Source organism: Dromaius novaehollandiae, chromosome 1, assembly GCF_036370855.1.
Source record: "Dromaius novaehollandiae isolate bDroNov1 chromosome 1, bDroNov1.hap1, whole genome shotgun sequence".
In the NCBI taxonomy this organism is placed as follows: Eukaryota; Metazoa; Chordata; class Aves; order Casuariiformes; family Dromaiidae; genus Dromaius; species Dromaius novaehollandiae.
Genome location: NC_088098.1, coordinates 174025723 through 174049899, shown reverse-complemented (window position 1 = coordinate 174049899; position 24177 = coordinate 174025723). Strand labels below are relative to the sequence as shown.

Here is a 24177-nt window from a genome sequence, read left to right as displayed (position 1 = left end):
CTTTCAAAGAAATATACATTTTTTTCCCCCACCACAGCTGTGATAAAAATAATTGTGAATGGAGACATAATTTTTTTCTTATTTCCTGCAGGTAGCCCTGCAGCACTTGGTCAGCTGCATGTAGATGATGAGATCGTTGCTATCAGTGGCACAAAGGTTTCACGTATGGACTATAGTCAGTGGCAAGAAGCCATCGCCAGAGCACTAGAAACTGGAAACCTGGTCATGGATGTCAGACGATATGGAAAGAATGGTGAGTTCTTTCGTAGGGCAGATACAGTGTGCTCTGTAAGGCAAATAAGCTTTGTCTCTGCTGTGTGTGACAGCTGAGAGTCCTTATTTCCCTTACAGTAGTAATATGTATTTGAGCTAAGTAGTTTGCTAGTGTGTCCGTTGCATTTTAACACAACTTGGCTTTTTTTTTAACTGCTTCTGCATTACAAATGTCTTCACAAGAAAGTCTGTTAAATGTTAAACTACTGACCTCTCTCTCTCATGCTCTGGCCTGTTTCTGAGACAATGCACACTTAATTTGTGCAACCACCACACAAGGCAGCAGAAAATTCTCTTCTCCTGCTATACTACATAAATGAAGTGGGGTTCTTCCCTATAGGATAGTAATTTTTTGGAACCTCTCTTTCAACAGCTCCTTTTCATCCTCCTCTTCCCTCAGGGAAGGAGGGTCCTGTGTCCTTTCTTCTGGAGAAGCGTTTTGATGGCATACAAGCTTGTGGTTGATGTAGCTCTTCTGTGCTATGATTTTGACCACTGACCCAAATATCGTGATACTGTAATCTCTCAATGTTGTACTATCCATTCTAGCAAGTGAGGATTTCTATCCTGGCTGAGGGCCTTGTCACATCTCCAAACATGCCATGGGTTTGATCCAGGATACCCTTTCATAGTCACGAAAGAGTTTTTCCAGTGTTTGAAGCGTGACCAATGAGTTCTTTCAGATTATAATGATATACAATTCTTTTAGTGGGAAGATAGGTGTAGAATAAGATATCAGCAAGTGGGGAAAAAAAATACTGAGGTGGGGAAGAGACAGGAAAAAAAAAATCACAGCCTGTATCATATCTAGCACAGGTGAAAACTGAAGTTAGTGGAGCATAAATTGTCAAATAAATTTAAGCCGGGGGGGGGGGGGGATGCAATTGAGCTTATGATTTGTCTTCCCCTCATCAGTTTTGCTAGTTTAGTTTAGACAGCATTTTTTTTGTCCAGTGTGTGTTTCCTGGGTAGTTGGACATGAAAAAGACACTTTCTTCCTTGAATATTCTCTATTTCAAAATGTACCTTGTGTGAGCTGGTTGGGAGAATTTCCTTGGTTCTTACTAATGGAATAGTTTTCGATAAATACTAAATACTTTGTAATGTTGAGCTGCTGCAGTCCATGTTAGCAATGCATCTTGGTAAACGGTTACCTAGCTTTTGACTAACACTTGCATTTTTGGGGAAGGCGGTCTGCTCTTAAAAGCCCCCTTTCCTGTCTTTGCAAATTCTGCCTGATTTGTATGTCTCCCTCTCTTGTTACATGTGGCTTTTTTTTTCTGTTTTTATATTATTTGAATGTGTTTTCTCTAACTCTTGTTCTGTTCTTTGACGTTACTGTCTACGTTAATTTCTTGATCTCCACATACCAAAAAGATTGGGGCACAGACCAGCCTTCCCTGCCACATGTAAGGCATAAAATCCTCAATCTCACCAGTATGGCTACCAACATTATAGGTACATCTGAAAATAAATGGATTGATGCAACTTCTGGAGAACAAGTTTCAAACACTTCAGCCGTATCACCAAAAAGAGAATTCTCCAGCAGCCTTCAAAGTTCTGTGAGTGTGTTTAAAGGGTCATGGTATTTGGGAAGAAGAAGAGAGTCAAAACCTAAGGCCTTAATAGGGGGGGAGGGAGAAGAAAAAATTACTTAAGAAATCTTATTGCTACTTGCATGTGCTTATTATAAGGACATTATATTTCTGCAAATATGGAGATGAAGCTATGTATTTGTTAGGGTAAATAAGATCTGCTTTAAAGCATAGATACTGTCTGTTCATGAATATAGGATAAGTATTAACATATATGCAGACCGTGTTCCAACTAAAATGTACAGACTGTTTATTCTTTAGAAACACCTACTACCTCCGTTATTAGCTTAAATGAAATTTGCAGTCCTGAGGAACAGAAGGTGTGCATGCTTTCAGATTATTCATAAATAACTTGCTGCCTGCCAAGGAGCTGCATTGAAAGAACTCTCTCAGCTTCTGGCATTTTCTTGCAAATTAATGTTCTTTGCTGCAGCCATCAATTCACAGCCGTTTATTGATCCCAGCAACTGCTTACAGTCCTTTTATCATATAGTATACTCTGGAAGTTTTTAAGTAAGTTTTACCCTTCTGGGGGAATTTCTGACTTTCTGAAATATTTAATGATATACAGTTCCTATGAGAGGAAATGTTTAACTTTGTGATAAATTTCCACAAAACTAATGAACATGAGCCTTTTTTTTTTTCCTTTTTCTTTTTCAGGATACAGAAACAAAATTGATAAATGGGATGCAAGGAGATCTTGGCTCTAACAAACAAAGAGGTAAACTGTCATTGCTTTTCATCTGCTAATTGTATGGGTTTGGAACGAGCATAGATACTAAACCTGTAATCATTGTGAGCTTTTTAGAGTGGGCTAAGCAAGACCTTAATGAACTGAGAGCTAGACAAGTATGACAAAGATCTAATTGCATCCAAGCTGGGTGTAGTTTGCTTCCGTGCTGTGCTAAGCAGCCAGAGAACTGACAACAAGTCAGTGACAAATCCCCTGTCTCAGCATTAGTGGTTGTAAATTTACTGTGCGATAGGGATGAAAGAAGTGGAAGGCACAGAGTTTATTATAGCTACTACTGCATTGTGTAGAGACCGAGTCAGTATGAGTATCAATCTATTTCACTGTCTGGGAAAAGAATATTCAACTTTTTTCTAATTCAAGTGTGGGGGTTATTCTTGTTTTGTTTTTAATTTTTTTTTCCTGGAGAAAATATTGGTTTCTGGTCTGAACAATTATTCATGATGCTATGAACAAATCTAGCCTTGCTTGGTGACAGAGAGAAAAAGCAGATATGTGGGCTTCCTAATAATGGAACAGTCACCCTGAAATGGGAAACTTCTTATTTTATCTTGCATGTGCTTGGTGGTTTATAAAGGAGTTCCCTTAAGAGGTCAGTTGCCCTCTGGAAATACCTTTCTGCTGACTTTAAATGGAGCCTGTGGTGATTAGACTCCTAATTTGGCATCTCAAAGTGGCTTAAATTAGACGGGAAGAATCTTGAGTCCTTGTGGGACCCTTGTACTGTTGTCATAATTGGACAGTGTTAGTGCTAGAATGAAATACTAATCAGTATATGGTGTAACCTACTAAAAACTGTATTTGTTTTTATGAAAGATTAGATTTCCTCTGTGTTCCAGGTATTTTTGAAGTGATGTTGCAGTAGATCGGAGGTGTAACAGATGTTGTTTGTTATCCAGTGGTGGTGATAATTTAAGAAAAGACAGCACTTCATTGACTTGTTTATATTCTTTGTATTTTTCAAATAGCATCTGAACCTATTTCTTTGAAAAACTTAAAAAGACGGTCACAATTTTTTGAACAAGGTAAAACAAAGAGCTAACGTTTCATGTACTTCCCATGAAATTATTCCTGCTGCACACTCTTCCTAACAAGTCTCTGGTGCTGGGTATTATGCCTCTTCGGCATTGCTCGTTGCAGTTATGACAAAGCAACATAATTAATTTCCCTTCTTTCCCCAGGGTCATCAGGTTATTCTTACAATTCATGGGTCTACCTTTGTGGTAATGGGTCTTTGTGTGTTCTCTTATATCTAAAGCTATTTAAATCTCTTATATGTTATTCAAACTCTTTTTTTCCACTGGGTAGGAGTAAGAAGTATAGCACTCTGTGCAGGTTTGCTACTACCTACAAAACAGAAAAATGTTGACCATTCCAGCAGAGGCTTAGTGCAGAATTCAAAGAGCTATTGATAAAATATTTAACAGTAAATTGGAGTTTATTTGGAGTTGCAACTCTATGCTTTCATCTAAATTGACAGAATACAGAAAGTGGCTGGCCTTCCATTATGTGGTAATGTCACTAGATCCAAAGAAAACCATTATAAATTTTGAATTGAATATGCTATTTTTAAAGACAAAAAATAAGACACTCAACTTTGGTTTTGTAGGTTGCTGTTTGGTGTTCTGCATGTCACAACTCGCATACTTCCACTACTGTTGTATGTCTAATGCTGTCCTCAGACTATGTATGCTTTGCTGTTTGGCTGTGGCCTGTAAGAGTGAAATTCTGGCCCACTGGAAGTCTCATGTGAATTTTGCCAGTGATTTTAGTGGAGCCAGGACTTTGTCCTCCGTGGTGATGGCTTTCATTTTTTCAAGAAGTGAGAAGTGAAATGCTAAAGCTTAAATCTGTGTTTATGGTTCTGTTTGCTTTCAAATACTTCTTCTGTATTTGTACCTGCAATGTTGTGGGGGGAGTGAGGTTGTTGGGTTTTTTTGCTTGATCAAATATTTAAAGACTTGCTATGAATTTTGTTTTTATTTCAATGAGTTTTATAGCAATATTTAAAGTATTTGACTTTTGCTTGAGGGGGAGGAGAAAGGGCATACTTTTAAAGTGTATACTCAGAACATTTGTGTTCTTTTTTTAACCTCTGACACCTGGACGTTACAGGGAAATGACAGATTCCTATTTCTGAATCTCTGTAGGCCAGCATAAGTTTATGGGGTGAGAAAAGAAAGGAGCAAGATGTCTGTTGCCTCTGCCTCCCTTTAGCATCTCCTGGTGCAGTTGCACAGGGGATCAGTTCCCCTTGTCACTGCGGCTGTTCCAATCCGATAATGAAGACAAAATTGTGCAGAAGTAGATTTGACACTGACTTGTGATTTATTAGATGTCTTTTGTATCCTAAATCTCGCCTCCTTTCTCAGCTTCGTATGTTCATACTTTAGAGAAATGTTTCAACTCCTTGCTTTTACGCGTTTTTTTAACTGAAATTTGGATAGCTAAGTAACCAGTTCACTAGCAACAAACAAAAATAAAGATGTAAGATGATGTTAAGGAAAAGACTGCACTTAAATTTGTGCTTCCTCATATTTCCTCTGTTTTTAATTTGTTAGCATAATACACGTCTCTCTTAATCATGTTGTCATGGGCTAAAAGCAAGCATGATAGCCTCAAATAGCATACTTTGTGGTGATTGTTGACAAGCTCACCAAATTCAAGTATGCTTTTGGGAGCAGAAAATGAGGATAACAGAAAGGGAAAATACATTGATTTGTGGTAGAGAAGTTGCCTGTGGAAGTCTATTGCTATTAATTCATGTCCAGGGCATTAGGTGAGTAGCTGCTGCACGCTGGAGCAGCGTTCTGGGTACAGTCATGCTAAACAGCCAGGTTTCAGAGTAGCGGTAGGAAAGCCATAGCAAATAACTTCTGTATTGCTGCAGTGGGAGATGTATTGCTAATTCAGGCAATTACTGATGGCACTTGAAAGCATGTAAAGCTTTTCAACAACTGCACACATTAGTTGAAGGCACCTAATGAATTCTGCCCTCAAGTAAATGAAGTAGGGTCAAATGCAAGCATGGCTTACAGAAGAAGCAAAAATTAGTCTGAAATTGAGACTTTCCACATTTAAACAAGTTTTGCAGTAACAAGTATGGTTCTAACAGTTTCTGTTTTTGCTTTGCCTTCTACTTCTAAATCCTACAGGAGGCCCAGGGACTGCAATGCCTGATGTAAGTACTATTTACAAACTACTTAACAGCTGTGTAACCCTGGTGGTTTCAGGAAACCACCTGCTTTCTATTGCTTTTTATACTGCCTTAAAATTCTGATCAAATAACTCAAGCTACTGACTAGACCTTTTTAGTGTGTAAGAGAATGGTTGCATTTTGTCTCTTTGAAAAAGGCTAATTTAGGTTCTTGTCACTCTAAAGCTGATCTGTTTGTAATGGCTTTTGTATTTCTCATTTTCTAAAAAAAATTACATTTTAAAATGTAGACTGTTGATTACATGGAGGAAGACAATAAAAATGTCCCATTTCTGTGCTATTTTTAGCTCCCAGTCCCATCCATTAGTGCTCCTACTCGTCGGGTTTGGGATCAAGAGGAAGAACGAAAACGACAGGAAAAATGGCAAAAGGAGCAGGAGCGTTTACTGCAGGTATAGTTCATCTTCATAATCATAGGTGGCAGTCCTTTGAGTCCAGTAACTGCCAGGAAAAAAAACTTTTTGCAACTCCTGCAACTATTGATGTCCTAAAAAGAGTTTCAGATACTTTCTGAGCAGAACAGAAACATGCACTAGCAATTACCCAGAGAAAAAAGGGGGAAATGCACTAGTGTGCTTCATGAAATCAAAACCTGGGCATTATGTTCACTATAGCAAAAAATGGTCAATCATCACAAGGCTGGTATGATCCTATTGGCAACAGAATTTAAAGGACAAGCAGAAACCTAAGTGGCATCAGTTTTCACTTTTGAATATGAGGTGGGTGTTTTTGTTTGTTTGGTTTTTAAAGAAAATTGTCTCTAGGATGGGGTTTACCTTCAATTTGAGGTGTCGCCTTGTATTTGGAGATGAAGAGAAGGGAGCCAGTGCCTCAGATAGATGCCTGTTACCATCTTATTTGTTGGTCAACCTGATCCCCAGGACAGTATAGAAAACAAACACATTCCAGAGTTGAACACGCTTATGTTTCAATGAGCTGTGGTCATTGCTCTAAGACACATGTCTGAAAATTAAATTAAGATTAGTTATCTAAAGGCTGTTGGCTAGCAGAGACATTGAACATCATTTTCTCTGCAGAAGCCCTCTTAATAAAATTGGTGAATTCAGCAAAAGATTGTGATTTCAAAACATAACTTAGCTACCCCATTGCTTTTAGGATGTTTTATCTTTTCTCATTCCTCTTAGCTTGTAAGCTGTGCAAGGCTAGAGGTGTGCCTTCCTAAACATGTATGTGTTCTCTTATGTTTTGGGTGCTCCATTTGACACTCGAAGAGACGGCTTTAAAGAACACAACTTGGCTCCCCTTTCCTTCCTTAGAGCAGTCTCAGCCCTCTCCCATCACTTTTCTCTTGTTCTTTGCTTCTCCTTCTTTAGTCTTGAAGAACTAAATTTGGCCAGAGTAATAACGTTCCCTTTCTTCCCCATGATTCCAAGATGGTTTTTCAAATAACAGAGAAAAGAAACTAAATCTTTCTTATTTCCAGGATCTTAGAAGGAATATTTTTGGCATTGTTAAGCATTTTGCTGTTCCCAAGACCTAAGTGGCGACTGACAAAACCCACTAAACCATTTTTTGTGTGCCTTGAGTAAGGTCTTAAGACATTGCATCGATTTCATACCAAATCCAGTCATAGGAGAAATTCAGAGGTCCAGAAATTGGCTTTTGTTTAGATAAGCTTCCAAAAGATCAAGTGTTCTCACTCAAACCAAATTACTGCCTCATATTTCACTTAGAGGGCACTTTCTGTTTACCTTATTACTGTGTTCAATTCCAAGTTAAATATAATTACTCTGTCTTTCGAGAAATACCTTACATAGCTGGGTTTTGTTCAAATGGAAACTAAACTGTAAGGCAGGGAATATAACAGATGTGAGGATGGTTGTTAGGAGACCTAGCACGTAAACCTGGATTCTGTGAAATCAATGACCAAATTCCTTTTAACTGTATTCAGGCCAGGATTTCTCTCGCTCGTGCCAGACCCAATGTCTTGGTGGAGCTCCAGCATGTTTTTACCACAGCAGTCTGACTGTTCTAAAGCATATCAAATAAGAGTATTATATTTTAATGCAAACAAAACATACCATGGTTCTTATTTGTTTGTCTAACTTCTATCTAACCTAACAGGAGAAATACCAACGGGAACAAGAAAAGCTGAGGGAAGAATGGCTACGAGCTAAGCAGGAAGCAGAAAAAGAGAGCTCCAAGTATTTAGATGAGGTAGGCTATGAATATGGCTTAACCTGTAACAGTGCAGTTTCATTGTTTCCCCCCACACACACACACTAATAGAAATACAGAAGCAGGGGAATAATTTGTTTTGCTATGTCATATAACTTTTCACTTTGGAAAATAAATGCTTCTAAAATAAAAACATTGTCTGTGACTTGGCAGAAAGAGGTTGCAAAGATAGGAAGGAAACAGGAGATGGGATGTTCTGCAACCTGTTGAATTAGACTTTTTGCCTGATAGACTGTTTAGGTAACTAATATCAGAAATATGTTGACAAAGAGTTACAACAGGTAGGATATTATTGTGACCAGAATGAAAATGGTTACCTTTGTTGCTGAAAGATATTTAACTCCTTGTGTTACCTATTGAAATTCTGCTTTGCTGCTTCATCGTTAAACTCATGCATAAGCTGCCTGGCTTTATACTGCATCCCATTCATCCTATCTCTGATAAATTTACATATTAAATCAACTTCAACCTTGCAGTGTTTCAAAATATTGAATGCATCCAGTTTCCTGTAGCTGTCTACTCTTGTGGTTGTTGCCTATGGGAAGATGAACAGGTTTTTTCCCGGGTGTGGGAGGTGTCTGAGATCTCTCTTCTCTACTGCTATATGAAATCAAGGTGTGCCACTTCAGGCATCCTAGCTAGAGCAGTTGTGTTTATATAGAGTAATGAACGAGACGACTCTAATTTAAAGCTTAGAACTTCAATAAGAAACCTCTTTGACCTGTTAGAGGACTTTGCAGCAAAAGAACGTAAAACGTCATCTTTTTAATGGTTAGAATCAAAAACTGGACCAGTCTTTAATTGGCATAGGGTATTTGTTCATGTCAATTAAAAGATTTTTAGGCCACTGAAAGACCTTTTCTCATGTTTGAGAGAAGTTGTAGATTGGTAGGTCTGAGGCTTGACTTTTAGATGCTAGAGGGATGCAAGAGGATGGGGGTTTTCTGCACATGACAAGTCATGTGGCATTCGTTGGTCTGGTACACATTTGCAGTGGTTCCTTTAGGTAGGTCTCAGGTTTCTGAGTAAGAAAAGGAAGAAAAAGTGTTGGTATGTGTTGATTTTCTTATTGTGGGCGTCATAGAAGCGTTTGTTTTCAGTGGAGATGAGCTGGCTTGAAAAGCCAGTGGTTTTTAGATGTTTTAGAAAGAAGGATGTTTCACATACTAGTGGACGCACAGCCTATGGAGCTAGTTAAGGCTGCTGTATGAAATGGAGTTCTTGCATTAGGAGAATGTGCTTGCACACACTTTTTTTTTCTTTTTCTTTTCTTTTCTTTTTTTTCCTCCTGCCACAGGAGCAGACTGTCCTAACTTTAAACACAATGTCTGTCCCTGCACGGACTCCATCAGTGTCCAGTTGGAGGGCAAGCACTGGAACGAATACTCCCGATGATCCAGAAGGAGATGGAGGAAGTGAGTCAGCAGCACATTTGCTGCATGAGGAAGAAAAAGAACAGAGGAGGTTCCAGGAGGAACAGCAGATCCAGGAAGAAGCAGCCCTCCGCTTTCAGCAAGAAAGGGAGCTCCAGGAACGGGAGCTTGAGAGACAACGTAAAGAGCAGGAACAGCAATATGCTGAGGAGCAGAAGCAGCGCGTGGAGATGGAGGAGCAGAGGTGGCGCACAGAAAGGCAGAGGGAGACACCTCAGTACCAAAGGTGTGTGCTTGTGAAGCAAGATGTGCTCTCTCTTCCATCTGCATAGATGGAAATTCAAATTCATTTCTAAGCAAGTGTAGAAGTCTTGAATGTACAAGTGCATTCATGTATGATTCCTACCATAGATTAGTCACTCACTGCAAGGTACCACACGATAGACTAAACCTGCTAGCTGCTTTACACACTTCAGCAGTGAAATAGTAAGGGCCTCTTTGTGCTGTCCCTTAGGCATACAGTAAGCGTCATCAGACATGTGTGTGTGTGTGTGTGTGTGTGTGTGTGACCGAGTTGGCATAGTTTGAGAAATTCCTCCCTCCTAGTACTCCTTAGTCTGTTCTGTTGCAAACCATTTTACCTTAAATAAACCTGTTTTATTTTGTCCTGAAGTAGACTAGAAATAATTACATGTGCACTTTTGCATTTTGGCACCTAGAAACTGTTCAGTGACAGCTTAAACTGCTGCAGCCTGGCTGCAAATAAGTTGTTGCCATAAGTGACATCTTATTGCACAAATTATCCTGCTGAGCCTACTCTTTCTTTTTAATGGTAGAAGAATCAAGTCTAAGAAAAACTCTTTCGCCATGTATCAAGTGTTCTTTTAATCCGCTTCTGCTGATTTTTAAACAGGAAGCTAAGTATAAATACAGTAATTGCAGCCAAATCAAAGATGACCTGAAGTGCTTACTCTGAAGATTTGTTAGAGTCCCTGCATAATTTTGTAAATTGAAAGCCAGTTGTTCAATGTAGAGGGCTTTCAGAAGAAATAGTAAGTTAACTATTTTCCAGCAAATACGTATCTGACATTCAAGAGATTTCTCTCATTTTAGTTTGACAATGCAACAATAGAGTTTAATTGCTGTTAATTACCCAATAATGGGTATCATGATATCTGAGTTAACAGATAATGGCTTAGGTATCACAGCGTATTAGAAATATCCACTGTGGGTATATTTATTCTAGAGGTGAAACAGTTTCTTCTTCAGCAACTTATGTTAAAAAAAGTAATTAATTTACAAGTACATGTTCTCACCAAGAAAAGTTTTTCTACTACTATTACAGGTGTCATGGGAGATTATTGTTCTAATCTTTCAGTCAGATTAACTTTTCCTTGTTTCATTGTGCACTTAGCTAGTCATACACAAGGCAGTAATTTTTGCTGTTTCCCTTGAGGTTTTTTTTCCCCCCCCTGTTGTATAAGCAAAAAGAGATGACTGAAGATAATGCTTGGTATCAAGTTAAATCTTAGGAGAAGAAAATATGATTACAAAATTGCATATATTTGCAGGGGAGATTGAGATCTGGAGTTACTTTAACTCATGTTAAATTACTGCTGCTGCTGGAGATCCCCGCTGAGCAAAGCAGAGGCACAGTTGCTAAAATGGCTAAACAAGTTCTTCTTGGCAGCCAAGCCAGAGTATCTCTACAGTTTTACCTTGCCGCAATTGTAGGATAATAAGACTTTGTGCAGTAACTTATTAAGCTGCCATAATATAATTGCATATCTAAATCCTTGATACATGCTTTAGTCCCAGAGGATTTCATTGCTTCTGAGATTGCTGCAAAAGGATGCCTTTTGCTAAACAAGGATGGCTTTGCTTAATATTAAATGAGCAGGTTCAGTCAAACTGCAGTTTTAAATATCTAATGTTAAATGTTTGTTTATGATGATAGCCAAAGATCCAATTTAAAATGTGAAATGTTTATATAAACTTATATGAAGGCATGATACTTGCCCCAAAGAGCTGTGCCGGCTGTCAGCTAGTGGCAGAGCACTGAGGTTGAGGGCAGGCAAGTGGAAAGGAAGAGCTTCATCTGTGCGATTTTGTGAGTATTTCTCCCTCTGGGTTACAGACTACATCCAGACAGTTTGCTGGAATATACGTTCAGCTTCTAAAGAGCTGCTGTGTTTCGGCAAAGCTTACCTCCTGGCTTTGAAACAGATAAGATAAACACTGTCATTTACTGATACTTAAAATTTTTGCGGTGTTTATAAGTCTTTGGGTTTTTTCCTCATGGATTTTCATGTTCCTAACTGATACATCTGAGCTTTCTCATTTTTCCCTCTGTATGCTTACTGTTTGTTCAACTTCTAGAATTTTTTTGTTTAATATATATTTCATTGTGCCTGTGTTTTGTTTATAGACATTATGAGCGCTATGAAGTATCTAAAACGATAGAGGATCGACCTGGCCATCCTCTCGTTGACAGGTAATAATAAATCAAACTGCTAGGTAGGTTGAAACGTTACCTTCAGCAGTCAATGTTAACCAGTTTGGCATGCTGAGGTTTAGGTTCTTTGTCACTTACAAGCAAGCACTTCCAGGCAGTTTTTCCAACAACCTTTCTTTGGTTCTTTTGTTTTGTTTCTGGCTAACAAGACTAAACCTGCTTAGAACGTTCACCCTTTTTATATGCTTAAGGGTCTGTTTTGAGTATTTTTAGTAGAAAATATTTGTACTTCTGTATACATCTTCTTCTGTACATGAACTTAATAATACATCTTGTTTACAGGCATTATGAGCGTTATGAAGTTTCTAAAACTGTTGAGGAGCGACCTGATCAGTCATTTGCTGACAGGTATGTGTGATATTGAATTGCAGCATCAATTATAACGTTATTCTCCTGTCAGAAAGCCTTGAAATGTCCAGTAACTTTAATCATGGAGATTAAGTTTATATTATGTATCACTGCTGTGTTTTGCAGTTTTCATGTCGTGTTTTCATCTTGACAAAAAAAGTAGCCAAACTTTTGGCAAATTGTAGGCTATGTTGTAAACAACAGTTATTCAGAAGGATTTTACTGGGAGAAGCAGAACTGTAAGAATGTAAATATGTGGGTGGCACTAAACTTATCTGGCTGGAAAATAATTTCACCTAAAATCATGATTGTGTCATAACGTACTATACAAACTAAGGTGCAGTTGTCCTGATCAAGATTGTGAAACCTGATATAGCAAGCAGGGAGGGAGATGAGAGATAGCAGCGGCATATGTATCAGAAAGGCAGTAGCTGTACCACCTGTTAAGCTGCATTCTCTTCACTTCGACTCTTTTCTGTTTTCTTTTGGACTGTACTCAGTGGTCTGTTTGGTTTTTTGTTTTTCATTTTTTTTTAATTCATTTCAGTGGAATATGTTAGCTATTACAGATTTATTGGGCTCTTTGAATAGACAACTTTTTCTTTTCCTTTTGAATTACTGGCTATGGTTTAAAAAAAAAACAAAAACAAAAACCCTCCATAATAACCTAAATCTAGGACACTTCTATCAAGTTTTTGTCCTAGATAGCATCCCATAGTAGTTCCAAAGGATAATCTCTGCTGCATATTTAATCCATTCTTATAGTTCGAATCAGCATACCCTTCTGTATTAAAAGGAACCCCAAAATTTACAGGGTACAACTGAAGGATCTGTTTAGATCTGGAAGATCTAAATCTAACTTCAGAAAGTTGCCTCCATTAAAGAGCTACCTCTTAAATATGTACATATGTATATGAGGAGGCAGCTCAGGTACTAAAATCATCCTGGACCAAGGTGCCCCATTCTTTGGAAGTGCTGTTCACTACAAAAAACTGTGCAACCGTGTCCTGTCAAATGAGTGAAACAATAGATCAGCACTGTACGACAGATACAGAGAACTGAGGGGACCAAGAAATTTGATGCAATTTGGTTATGTATCATTTACCTGTAGATAAAGCACAAGACTCCCTTTATACAGTCTTATGCAGCCAGTGTTATATGTGCAAAAATGCTGCTGTGCAGCCATCCATAGCTTTGCTGTTGAAGTTGTGGCCCAGCAAAGGAGTTCTGTTGCTTTCTGAACTATTTGAAACTGAGAAATTGGCTGTGTGATTTAGGACTAATAAGGTAACAGAAAAATGTTGCTAAAGCTCCCTTCTGTACTGTCAGCAAACCAGCTTTTTGCCGTATGCTTTGGTGTATATTTGAATGGCTTTTCTTGGCTAAAACTAATTTAAAAAATGTTGCTGCTGGGTATAATCAGTGAAGAATAAATTCCCAAGAACAATCTGCATGCGGTATTTGAGGATGTGCTTTACTTACAGTCTAGTAGCACTGTTTGAAGTATGATTTCAGTTTCTCACAAAGTTAGGTTATTTTATATACCTGCTTTGAAAGTTATCACCCTGACTGTAGTCTTTACAAAGCTTCTATAGGGAAGGGACTGTGTTTCTTGTCTGTTTTTATTTGCTAAAGTACAATACTTGTTCCCTTATAGCTGAAACTGGGAACTTTCACAAGTCTTTAATATGTGATTATCTGTGGTGTCCAATATTGACATCTTTTTCCCCCCTCTTAGTATCGTGTTGTCCTTTTGTCTGTTTCTTTGTCTCTTAAGTACATTGCAAGTTGTTGATGAGAGAGCTGGTGAATGGAAGAGTTGGGCATCTATAATCCAGAGTGATAAGATTTTTGTCCATGACAGGGTCTCCTAGTTGAGAAATGAATGTTTTCTATATCTTTAGGAATAAGTCCAGGTCAACTTCAGAACTGGATGAAGTCACAACCAACAGAAATGGTAAGTACTGTTTAATTTCCACTGTTTTTTAAATGTATCCTTTTTAGAAACTGATCTAGCATCAGAAGTAGTCATCCTGACAAGATTAATTGTCAAAGATCATTTTGATAGCTGCATCATACTTCAAATTCATAACATGGCACAATTAAGTTTTAACAAGAAGAGAAAATTGGTAGAGTCAACAGATAGGTCTAAGACAAATATGATTAGCTTCTCTCTTGAGTGCCTTAGCAATGACTATGAAGGAAGCTTAGATACCTAACTTTTAGATGACTGAAACTTTACAAGATAAGCCCTGTCCTGTAGGTCTAGCACTGAAATTATTGTATGTGCTTATGCTATGTTTGCTTCGTCAATAAAAAAAGCTCTGCATACTAAGATGATATGCATTTGGCACAACTGTTAGCTGTTTTTAACTTCTGTTAGTGTAGGACTAACACAGCCAGAAGTCAGTTCTTGTTATTGTCATAGTGGCTTTTTTCCAAGACTCTGCTGCCTTTTTCGAGTTGTTTTTTTCAGTTACGTTACTGCTTTTTCAGTGGAAAGTATATAAACAATTTTCTAAATGCATTACAGCAGTAAACTTCCAAAAGCTATTTCTGTGTCTAAAATGCGATGGAAAAGGTTTTATACTAACAGTGGATTTGCATATACAAACAGTATGGGCGACAGCGAATATGAGAAATTAGTGGATAGATGGCTGCAGCAAGATGAGCTGAAGCAAAAGCAGACAAAGGATATATATAAAGAACTTGAGCTATGAGTTTGAGGAAAATAAATGGTGTGTTAGAGGAAATACTGCAAATTGACAGTAGTGCTTTCACACATTAAAGCTTGGTCATTGAAACTAATGAGAGAATAAACTTTCACTACACTGTGTAATGGTAATCTATAGCAATAAAACCAAGAGAAAATCTGTAGTCAGAACAGTATTTAGAAGAATTGAAATTTAAATTGAAGTGACTTATTGCTGAGTAATTTTCTCGGTTCAGTAGTCCCACTGTAAAGGATAGTTATAGTGTTTAGAAAACAACAAAGTTGCTGCCATCTAACATCTAAATCCATATTAAAGAAAGATGATGTGTTTGTTTCCCCTTTCAAAATTTCAAGGAGGGATCAAAAGGTCTTCTACACCATAAATCTCATTTCCACTGGATAGTTAACATAGCATCCAAATAACAGAAAAAACTCCCTAAGATTTAAATATAAGCGTGTGTGTGTATCAAGATAAGCATATCAAGATTAAACAATGTATCTAGCACGTTGAATCGGGAAAGAATTCCTGAAAACCAGAACAACTTACAGAAAAAAAATAAATAAGTTCTGAAAGGGGGAGAAAGTATCCTACCATTCAATTATTTATTCTACATGTGCTGCAATTTATGATAATGGAGAGGAAGAATCTAACTTGTAGAGGTAAAAGGTGTCATGCTCTTCTAAAAAAGTCTGTCACTAAAAGTGAAGGGAAATACCTATTTGTAGATAAATTAAACATCATGTAAAGGGCCACATTAATAGAAATATGAATAAAACATTTTTGTAATAAATAATGATGTATTATGAAGTTTGATACCGGTTATTTGAAACCCAACTGTGAAAAGGGAACCAGAAAAACTTGTGAATATGGCAATGAATTACTGCTTCTGGAACTATATCCAGAGTACTGGGTGCTTGATATCTAGTTTTGTGCCTTAAGATGTCTAGTCAAAGTTTCTACATGTTGTTCAAATAGGTACTCACAACAAATATTCGGAAAGGTCTTGGAACACTAGTGAGTCACAGAAGGGGTCTCAGAAGGAGCATGGCCTGTCTGCAGCAGAGTTGGAGAGACAACAAATCCTTCAGGAAATGAGAAAGAAAACATCTCTACATACGGACAGCAGCTGGATTAGGCAGCGCAGTTCCAGTGTACATAAGGAGCCTATTAGTCTGTACAGCAATAGTATGAGGAGGTGGGAATCATGTTAAAAATGAACTTTGTCTCTTATTAGATGTTTTTGTTTGGTTATTCAAAGCTTCAGTTTGTATTGCAAAGTACAGAAACAAATCCAGCCTATAAAATGCTGTAAGGTAATCTGAATGGCAATACAGACAGAAGAAAGTAGGCTGTGTTATAGCTGGGATTCAATTTTTGAGAGTACAGAGTGTAGAGATGTGACTCTGTGACCTGTAAATAACTCAACTCCTTATTGCTTGGTTGATATACCAGCAATGGAAATCAATAGTGTGCCTTGTCATTGACAAATGCGTTTAAGAATTTCACTATGACGATTCATTGTGGAAATTGATTATTATAGCTAAAGATGATATGTCCTTTACATAGAAATATCATTTTGGAAAGTCTAGAGTTTTTGTCTTGCTTTAAGTAAAATGTAAATGTTGAGTCTGTCACTTAGGAAACAGGCCGAGTTATCAGTCATGGGAGTGTTTGGCTGTTGCGCCAACACCTTGTTTCTAGACAATGTCGCTATCCAGTGGCGGGTGGATTGTTATTTGCAAACTGGTATCCCTTGGAGAAAACAAAAACAAACCCCCTATCTGAGGTCTGTTGATATACAACCAATTTTGATATAGTTCGCCCTGATAAGACTACAGCAAAGAGTGTTTTGCCATTATTCTGTAGTCTTGGAGTGCCACCTTTCTTTCACCCCTTGTGTTTTTCCCCTGAGACCAGCACTGGACAGAGAGGGTAGTTTGCAGCTGAAACACTTTACATTAATGTATTAAAAGAACTGCTCGGGGTGATCAAACAAGAATATTCATGCTGGAAAGTCTTTAAAATGCTAGGACAATGTTTTCCTTTTTTAGAACCGGCATATGGCTCTTTTGTACTGTACTGCCCTTTATGTTTGTATATGTAACTGTATTACAGGGGTGAGTCTTTAGACAATCTTGATTCTTCAAGAACAAGCTCATGGAGACATCATTCATGGATGAATCAGTCCGCGTCCTCCTCATCTCTGTCATCTAGTCAAGATTTCAGTCGCCCAGTGTCCACTTCAAACCGAGCCTACATGCGCACTCCTTCCTCCAGCAAAGCACCTCCTTCAGCCAGCTCTGTCAGAGCCCCATCTTTGTCCCAGACTGTCCCCCGGGCTCAGTCACCCATCTCTACTTCCCAGCCAGGGTCCCAGATGCACAGCAGGTCAGTAGTGCCCTTCTGCTGGAAATGTGTAAACCTCGGGCTGTGGTGAAGAGCAAACTCTGTGGATACCATGGTCTACAGCAGTGTTCTCACCTGTAACCTTAATTAAGAAGTTAAGTAAAAGTGCCTTGAGTCTTCTAGCTGAAAGGGATGTTGGAACTATGAGCTTTGTATTACCTCCCTGTTCCTTGCAGCCATTCAGAAAATTCCCTAGGTTTTGTGCTTTACACTATTTAAAAGAAAAGAAAAAGAATAATAAATCACCAGTCTCCAAGCTGTTTGTTGATTACCAAAATGATTAGTAAAAGCCTTCTCCAGATGGCATTTCTGGCATTTATTTTCTTAGGCTTCTTTTAACAAAAGATTCCTAAAGCCCATGGTTTACTGCCTTCATCTTCATCTCTCCTCCCCCTGCTTTCTGGCATGTGGTCAATATCTTCTCAAGGAGCACTCAGGAATGCTCATAACCAATGACCTTGTAGAAATACAGAGTAGGATGTTGTTTTTAATCTGGGAAGGAGAGCAAGAATTGCAACATATTTTGAAATAAAAATGGATTTCAGTTGTGGTAGGGTAGATAACTGCGGTCATATGCACTTGAAACATTTAAAAAGTACCTTGAGATAAGACTGTAGAGAATCATCTGCACACAATTACGTGTACTACATAGAATAACACTGTAAACACTGCTCTTGCATTCTCAGACACTTGATAAACTGATAAATTTTAAAGCTAGGCTCCTGCATTCTTTATAGCATCAGAAAATGACCCTTTTAAACATATTTGCTCATCTTGTTCTCCCTTCCATTTTCTGATTTGCTAACATCCTGGTGGATCTATGGAAATTGACCTCAGTATGGCATATGTTCAAAGAGTTAACATAATATTGTATGTCCAGGACTAGCCTCCCGTTATCTAATAAGGTGCAGATGGTGGGACTTGGCAGGGGGGCTTGCTAAAACATAGCCTTTAGATGATTTCCCAAAAATAAGAAGTGAGGCAGGAGCAGAAAAACCTGTGTGTTTTTACTCTCCAAACTTAACAATATCCTTTTTTAGGTTTATTTGTGGAAGGCATTCTGTGCAACAAAACATCTCCCAGGAATGTGACAGAATTTTCTCATTTATTCCTATATAACTTTCATTTAAATTAGCTTTAATCTAGCTTTCCCTAGCTTTTCAGTTCCCTAGCTATACAGAATACTCATTTTCAGCTTATTTTCCCCAAGCAGCCCAACAGTCCACTTGTGACCAGTATTCTCTGTGTGTTTTTGTTTTTAATCTCAAAAAGTCTTTGATAACTTTTCTTTGTCTTTTAAACCTTTTCAAGCTGATTTTTAAGGATTTTCATTCTGTATCTAGGTCGGTCAGTGGGAAGAAAATCTGTTCATTCTGTAATAACGTTCTGGGCAAAGGAGCAGCCATGATCATTGAGTCTCTCGGTCTTTGTTATCATTTACATTGCTTTAAGGTGAGAGCTGAGAGTAACACCATGAAGGAACAGGAACTAATCAGGAGCACGCATGGCTACTCAGTGTTATGCTCACAGGGACTCTACTAATCACCTGCTTTGCCTTCTACTCTGACAGCCTGCTACAGGCATATTTCCATGAGGCAGTCCTGTCGGCAGCCATTTTGCACTCCACTCTAGGGCCGTTTCTCAAGTGCCAGAGCAAACAAGTATGACATATTTCACAGTTCTTCCTCCTTTGAATAGACAGCAAAAAGTCAGAAGATGCTGAGCCACCTCTCCTAGAGAAATCAGGTCCTTTCAAAATATCTCAGGCTTGAGATATTTGAATATTTAGTTAGCGACTGAATCATCTAAAGGGACCAATCCCTTCTAGCTGAAGGGATGGAGCATTGTTTTACCCAATGCTGCTGAGCTGATGGTAGTAGACAGTGTTCACCTGGTGTTTTCCTGGCACAGGCATGCTGACAGTATTCAGACTGGCGGGATACAACCCAGCACCCCACCAGAAGCTGTGGTTAGTGCTAATCAACTGTGGTCAGAAGTTGGATATATTAGCTCATGCTCAGTACTGAGACATGGTTACATGACCTGTGGCCAGTTTGGGGCATACACAGAGCTCAAAGAACGATGTCTATCTAAAAAGATATAGAAGAATTGCTTATTCCTCTATTCTAGGACCAGATGAGGAATTAGACTCTGATTTGGACACACCCTTGGACCCTGCTTTCTCCATGGGTTTAGGAAAGACTCTTCTGTGTCTGGTTCAGAACATTTTCCCTCTGTGTCCAGCTCAAATGTATCAGCCAGAAAACTGCAAGGAATTATAAGGCTTTTCCTATTCCTGCCCACCTGAGGAGGAGGGACTGGAGTCATCTGGGGAGGTTGTTCTTCACTCCCTTTCTGGAGAACATATGTTATGTGCAAGAGGATGAATCAGTAGGTTTTGACCTAGCTAAGAGAATTACAAATTTGTCTTCTCCAAATTTCTTAAGATTAATGAGCTGTTGAACAAATAGCCATCCAAAAGATTAATTTCTCATTTAAGCAGGCCAGCTATCTGTCCTTCTGTAGACAGCCAAGCATTTTGCTTTGTAAAGTCAGTAAGGAGAATGTTACACTTTGAGCTGGAGTCTTTCCAGAGGTGGTTCATATCCATAGCAAAGGTGCGTTCAGCTACTGCACTTAAATAGTTAGCATGAAAGTTATTAAGCCATTTAGTCATGTGTTTATTCAAGAAAAAATGAAACTAGCCCCCTTCTTCCAGAGAAGAACATGTTAAAATGATGCAAAACCTGGTAAAATGGGTGTGCATGATATTTGCTGCTTTGAGAGTGCCAACCTGCTGGGGAGCCTTGCAGCACAGAGCCACATGGAATCTGCAAGTAGCACACCCAGGTGCTCTGTGCCAAAATCGCTGTTGCCGCCTAAAGAACAAATTCTTTCATGTTGAGCCAGTTCTAGTTTTCAGAGAAATTGAAGTTCAAATTAGATCTAATGAACTAATCTCTGAATAGCTTCTGCTTTATATCTGTTTAGTTCATGTATCTCTGCTATTTGTTGTCCAGTCATCGCCTTGAAATACTTTCTCAGGGCTGGTTGCATTTTGATCTGCTAATTGTTACATGTTTGCTTTTGGTGGTTGTGGGTTTATGGCTCAAGCTTTCTGAGTTTTAATCCAAGCTGCTTTTGAGTAACGTTTTCTCTTTTTAGTATTTTGTAAGGAGTTGCTAATTATTGGTGTATCATGCAGTGTGTTGCCTGTGGATGCGACCTCGGGGGATCCCGCTCTGGAGCTGAAGTTAGGATCCGAAACAACGAGCTCTTCTGCAACAACTGCTATATCAGATTTAAAAGTAAGGCAAGCGGACTGCAGTGTGCGTGACCGTAGTTCTTTGTGCTCAAGTGTTTTGTGCGGAAGTGTAAAAGCCTCAGGTGTTTTTACAGCTGAGCCAGTCAATAGCTTTCATATTTAAGTTGGTATATTAGTGAATAGGTTCAAAAAGGTTCGATTGTCAGTCCCTCTTTCATAAGGTAGTCACTCTTAACTTGCTGGCAGCTGGTTTTACCACCTTATTATTAAGCAGCTTCAAACAGACAAAGTAGTATAGTCATCCTGCTTTCTTCATAGATCTGAGAAAGTGGTGTCTAGGAGTTGTCAGGTGCTGAACAGGCTCATCTTGATAACAAAGAAGTCATTTTGAAAAATTGTCTACATTTATAAAAGCTAATCTGAATATGTATTTAATTCAATCCTAACACATGCCAGGAAAGCTATTAGTATATCCTGTGCAGGTGGCAAAAGTGCTGTTTTCTCTCTGTGATGTTGTTATTTTTTGAATTATAGTTTTGTGATTGGTTGTTCATTTAAGTACAAGTCAGCAGGGAATTGATTTACTTACGGATCTTAATTGAAAGATGCAGTATAATTTCTTTTCCTTTATTACAGTTTACAGAATTCTGACTTACTGGAGTGTGATGTTAAGGCTTTGAATAATAGGTGGTTTTTTTCTTTCTCTCTCTGCTATTGTAGAAAGTGCTAGACAGCCTCCTAATTTTTAGAAGTGGTTCCAGGGGTTTTGTTTGGCTCTATTATTACGTAGCAAATACAGAATTCTCCAGAATGATGATCTTCAGTTAAGGGAAAGGGTTTCTGAATGACTTGCTAGGGAAGTTCATGCTTCTGCATGAGCCCAGCACGTTTTGCCCATGGAGGCCCAGAAGGCAATGAAGGGAACAGGCTACTCAGGCTGCGACAAGGAGCAGGACCTCAGGCATCTGCTGGCTGAGGGAGCCCAGCTCAAAGAGCAGCTCTGCATCTGATGCTGTTGTCAGGCTCTCTTGGACCTCAAGAAGGAGGGAAAACTCAGAAACAGTTATACAGTGCCTGGGCTACAAGTGAAAAACCCCACACCTCTCTGTGATGCTAACAGTGCCTCCACAGAGGCTGACTGGAGGTGCAGGGACAGTGCTACGATCAGCAGAAGGACGGAAAGAATCACCCCCTTTCCGATGAAGATGGTCCAGATCTCTGTGAATTACTATTAGGAGATTTTATCTTCTTGTTGGTAGCATGACTCGCCAAAGTATTCCTATTTAAAGAACTTATGTTTACAGGAGGCTGAATCTGGAGCCTACTCATGTTATTTGAGCTTTGCCTATCTTTTCTACTGGGAGGGGTGATAGTTGCTGGGTGAGATGGATAAATCTGGAACCGAAAAGAATCTGGATTTTTTTATTCCCTGTCAAGGACTTTGGCAGTAAACAAAAACACCACGGATAAAGTGCCGTTTAGTCAGCCTTTAATATTGTAGCCCATAAAGCCACAGCAGTGAAGCAAAGTACATTTTTGAGAAGTGATTCTGTTCCCTTCCCTGAGGACTGCATCTCCCTGGGTCTGTGGACACCTCCAAACATAGGGGAGGGTGAGTTAGGGGATAGGAACTTGAAGGTAAAATGAAGTCATTGAGATCGGTGATTTGAATAATCCGAAAAACAACTGTGCGATTATTGCAATGAAAATATATACTGAAAACACAGCACTGGTCTGCAGTGCAGATTACTTTACTTGCAGTTAGCATTAGGCACCAACCTGATTGATTATTAATTGGTTTGGAACATGACCATATTGACTAAAAGGTTTGATAAAATGAAGGTTATTAATATTCACTGTGTGATTTTATGGTGTGATGGTTTTGCATATTTTTGTTCATTTTTTTCAACTGTTTTATACCTGTAACTTTATTACAGTGAAACACCAATGCAGTTAGGTGTCCTCAAATGTATGCTGAGAGAGAGAGGAAAATAAAAAGCTTTTATTGCTATAGCTGCTTAGCAAATCTTAATTTGTGTTCAAAGGTTACTTCAAAGAAAAAAAAAGTGACCCTGTCTTCATGCTGATACAAAAAAAACTCTGAAAAACTTGGTAAAGTGCATATTCTATGGAAATTACTTGGCCTGAAATACTTATAAGTGGTATAGTTGGGTTAAATCCAAATTTTTATTCTTCATTAAGTTTGGCTTGCTAAATCCAGAATGTGTTACCTTTTTGCTGCTAGATTTTCAGTAGATGTTGGAAATTACCATTGTCTGTCAATTTTTAAATTGAAAATTTTAATTTTTGACACTAAGCTGCTTCAGTAACTAGAATTTAATTACAATTTCTTCTGTCTCTCTATTAACAGCTGGACATCCAACCTCCATGTGAAGCAAATGTAGATATGAAACCACTGTTGCAGATAGAAGAAGAAGTGATTGCTGCTGATGTAGATCTATAAATATATATATTGTGTGTATGTGTGTTTTTTTCTAAGAGTAACTCTTTTGCTTGTCTAGTCTTCATAGCAATGCATTATATCCTTCATATAACTGTATTTTTATTTATGAGAAAGTAATTGCAGTAAGGAAATGTCTGGGGAAAATGCTTTCGCTTTTCAGCTTTGAGTACTGAAAGAACAAGGGAGAATAAATATATTTTCAGTAATAACTTCAAAATATTTTTGAGGCTTATAATCAACTAGCTGACTTTCCAATGGTATATGAAGAGGGTATTTTGTTTCTGAGCTCTTGAAATGAGCGTTAGAGAAATAGTTAATATAAATATATATTTGCAATTGCTGTCTTTATTTTTGACATATATTGAAAGTGAATTCTCTAGGTTAATATGAAGCTGCACTTAAATGCACACAATGTGTTTGCTTTTCATATGGTGGTTTCTAAAATTAAGTGCTTTTTGAAACTTAAATACAAAGTATAATCTGTTTGCTCAGTGGTTATGGCGTAATATTCTGTGGAATCCATTGGAGGGGAAGAGTTCTTTTTCTTCCCATTTGAAAAATACAACTGTCACTTTTTCCTCTACACATTGAGTGGAGGATGGTTGTTGAATTACAGTATATTTGTAAATAAATTTTCTGATAGTGCATTTATTAGAAGTTTCTTTTCTTTCTATCGGAAAAAATATGTCCATAAGGTGATTTGTTGAAAAAATAAAATTTGTTTGAATTTTGTTTTGGGAAAACATTTTTTATAAAAGGATTAAAGTATCACCTTAAATATGCAGAAGAACAATAGCTCTTGCTCTTCTCTTTTTTGCTCACACTAGACTTCAGATTTTGTAGATCCTGTCAAGCTCCTCATGTTCTTTCTCTTCAGCATGTAATACAGTGGTGAGATTCTTTGAACTGTGTGCTCATCCCTTAACCATGATGGTCAGAAGAGGTGGAAGTTCCCCAGAATTTCTCCACTGTGGTTAGAAATGAAGTACTGAAAATATCCTGGATTGGGTACTGCTGCCTCTGAAAACACCGCAGGAATGCGTGCTATGTTTTTCAG

At 38.3% G+C, this 24177-nt stretch overlaps 1 protein-coding gene across 11 annotated transcripts in view; it reads left to right on the top strand.

Moving 5' to 3' along the window:
* LMO7 (LIM domain 7) overlaps window positions 1–23852 on the top strand; it is a 134825-nt gene extending 110973 nt beyond the window's left edge. For 7 of the 11 annotated variants that reach the window (XM_064504751.1, XM_026120839.2, XM_064504744.1 and 4 more), the window contains 16 exons: window positions 92–253; window positions 1651–1835; window positions 2529–2589; window positions 3588–3644; window positions 5775–5800; window positions 6124–6228; window positions 7922–8014; window positions 9333–9694; window positions 11837–11902; window positions 12206–12271; window positions 14176–14228; window positions 15961–16180; window positions 17101–17373; window positions 18735–18843; window positions 20597–20699; window positions 23028–23852. In XM_064504751.1, coding sequence (XP_064360821.1) covers window positions 92–253; window positions 1651–1835; window positions 2529–2589; window positions 3588–3644; window positions 5775–5800; window positions 6124–6228; window positions 7922–8014; window positions 9333–9694; window positions 11837–11902; window positions 12206–12271; window positions 14176–14228; window positions 15961–16180; window positions 17101–17373; window positions 18735–18843; window positions 20597–20699; window positions 23028–23050 — 1964 coding nt within the window. In that variant the 3' untranslated portion in view covers window positions 23051–23852. Of the gene's footprint in view, window positions 1–91; window positions 254–1650; window positions 1836–2528; window positions 2590–3587; window positions 3645–3800; window positions 3843–5774; window positions 5801–6123; window positions 6229–7921; window positions 8015–9332; window positions 9695–11836; window positions 11903–12205; window positions 12272–14175; window positions 14229–15960; window positions 16181–17100; window positions 17374–18734; window positions 18844–20596; window positions 20700–23027 lie in introns of all 11 variants that reach the window. The other 4 variants (XM_064504747.1, XM_064504750.1, XM_064504748.1 and 1 more) reach the window with 4 other exon arrangements.
* The last annotated feature ends 325 nt before the right edge of the window (window positions 23853–24177 follow it).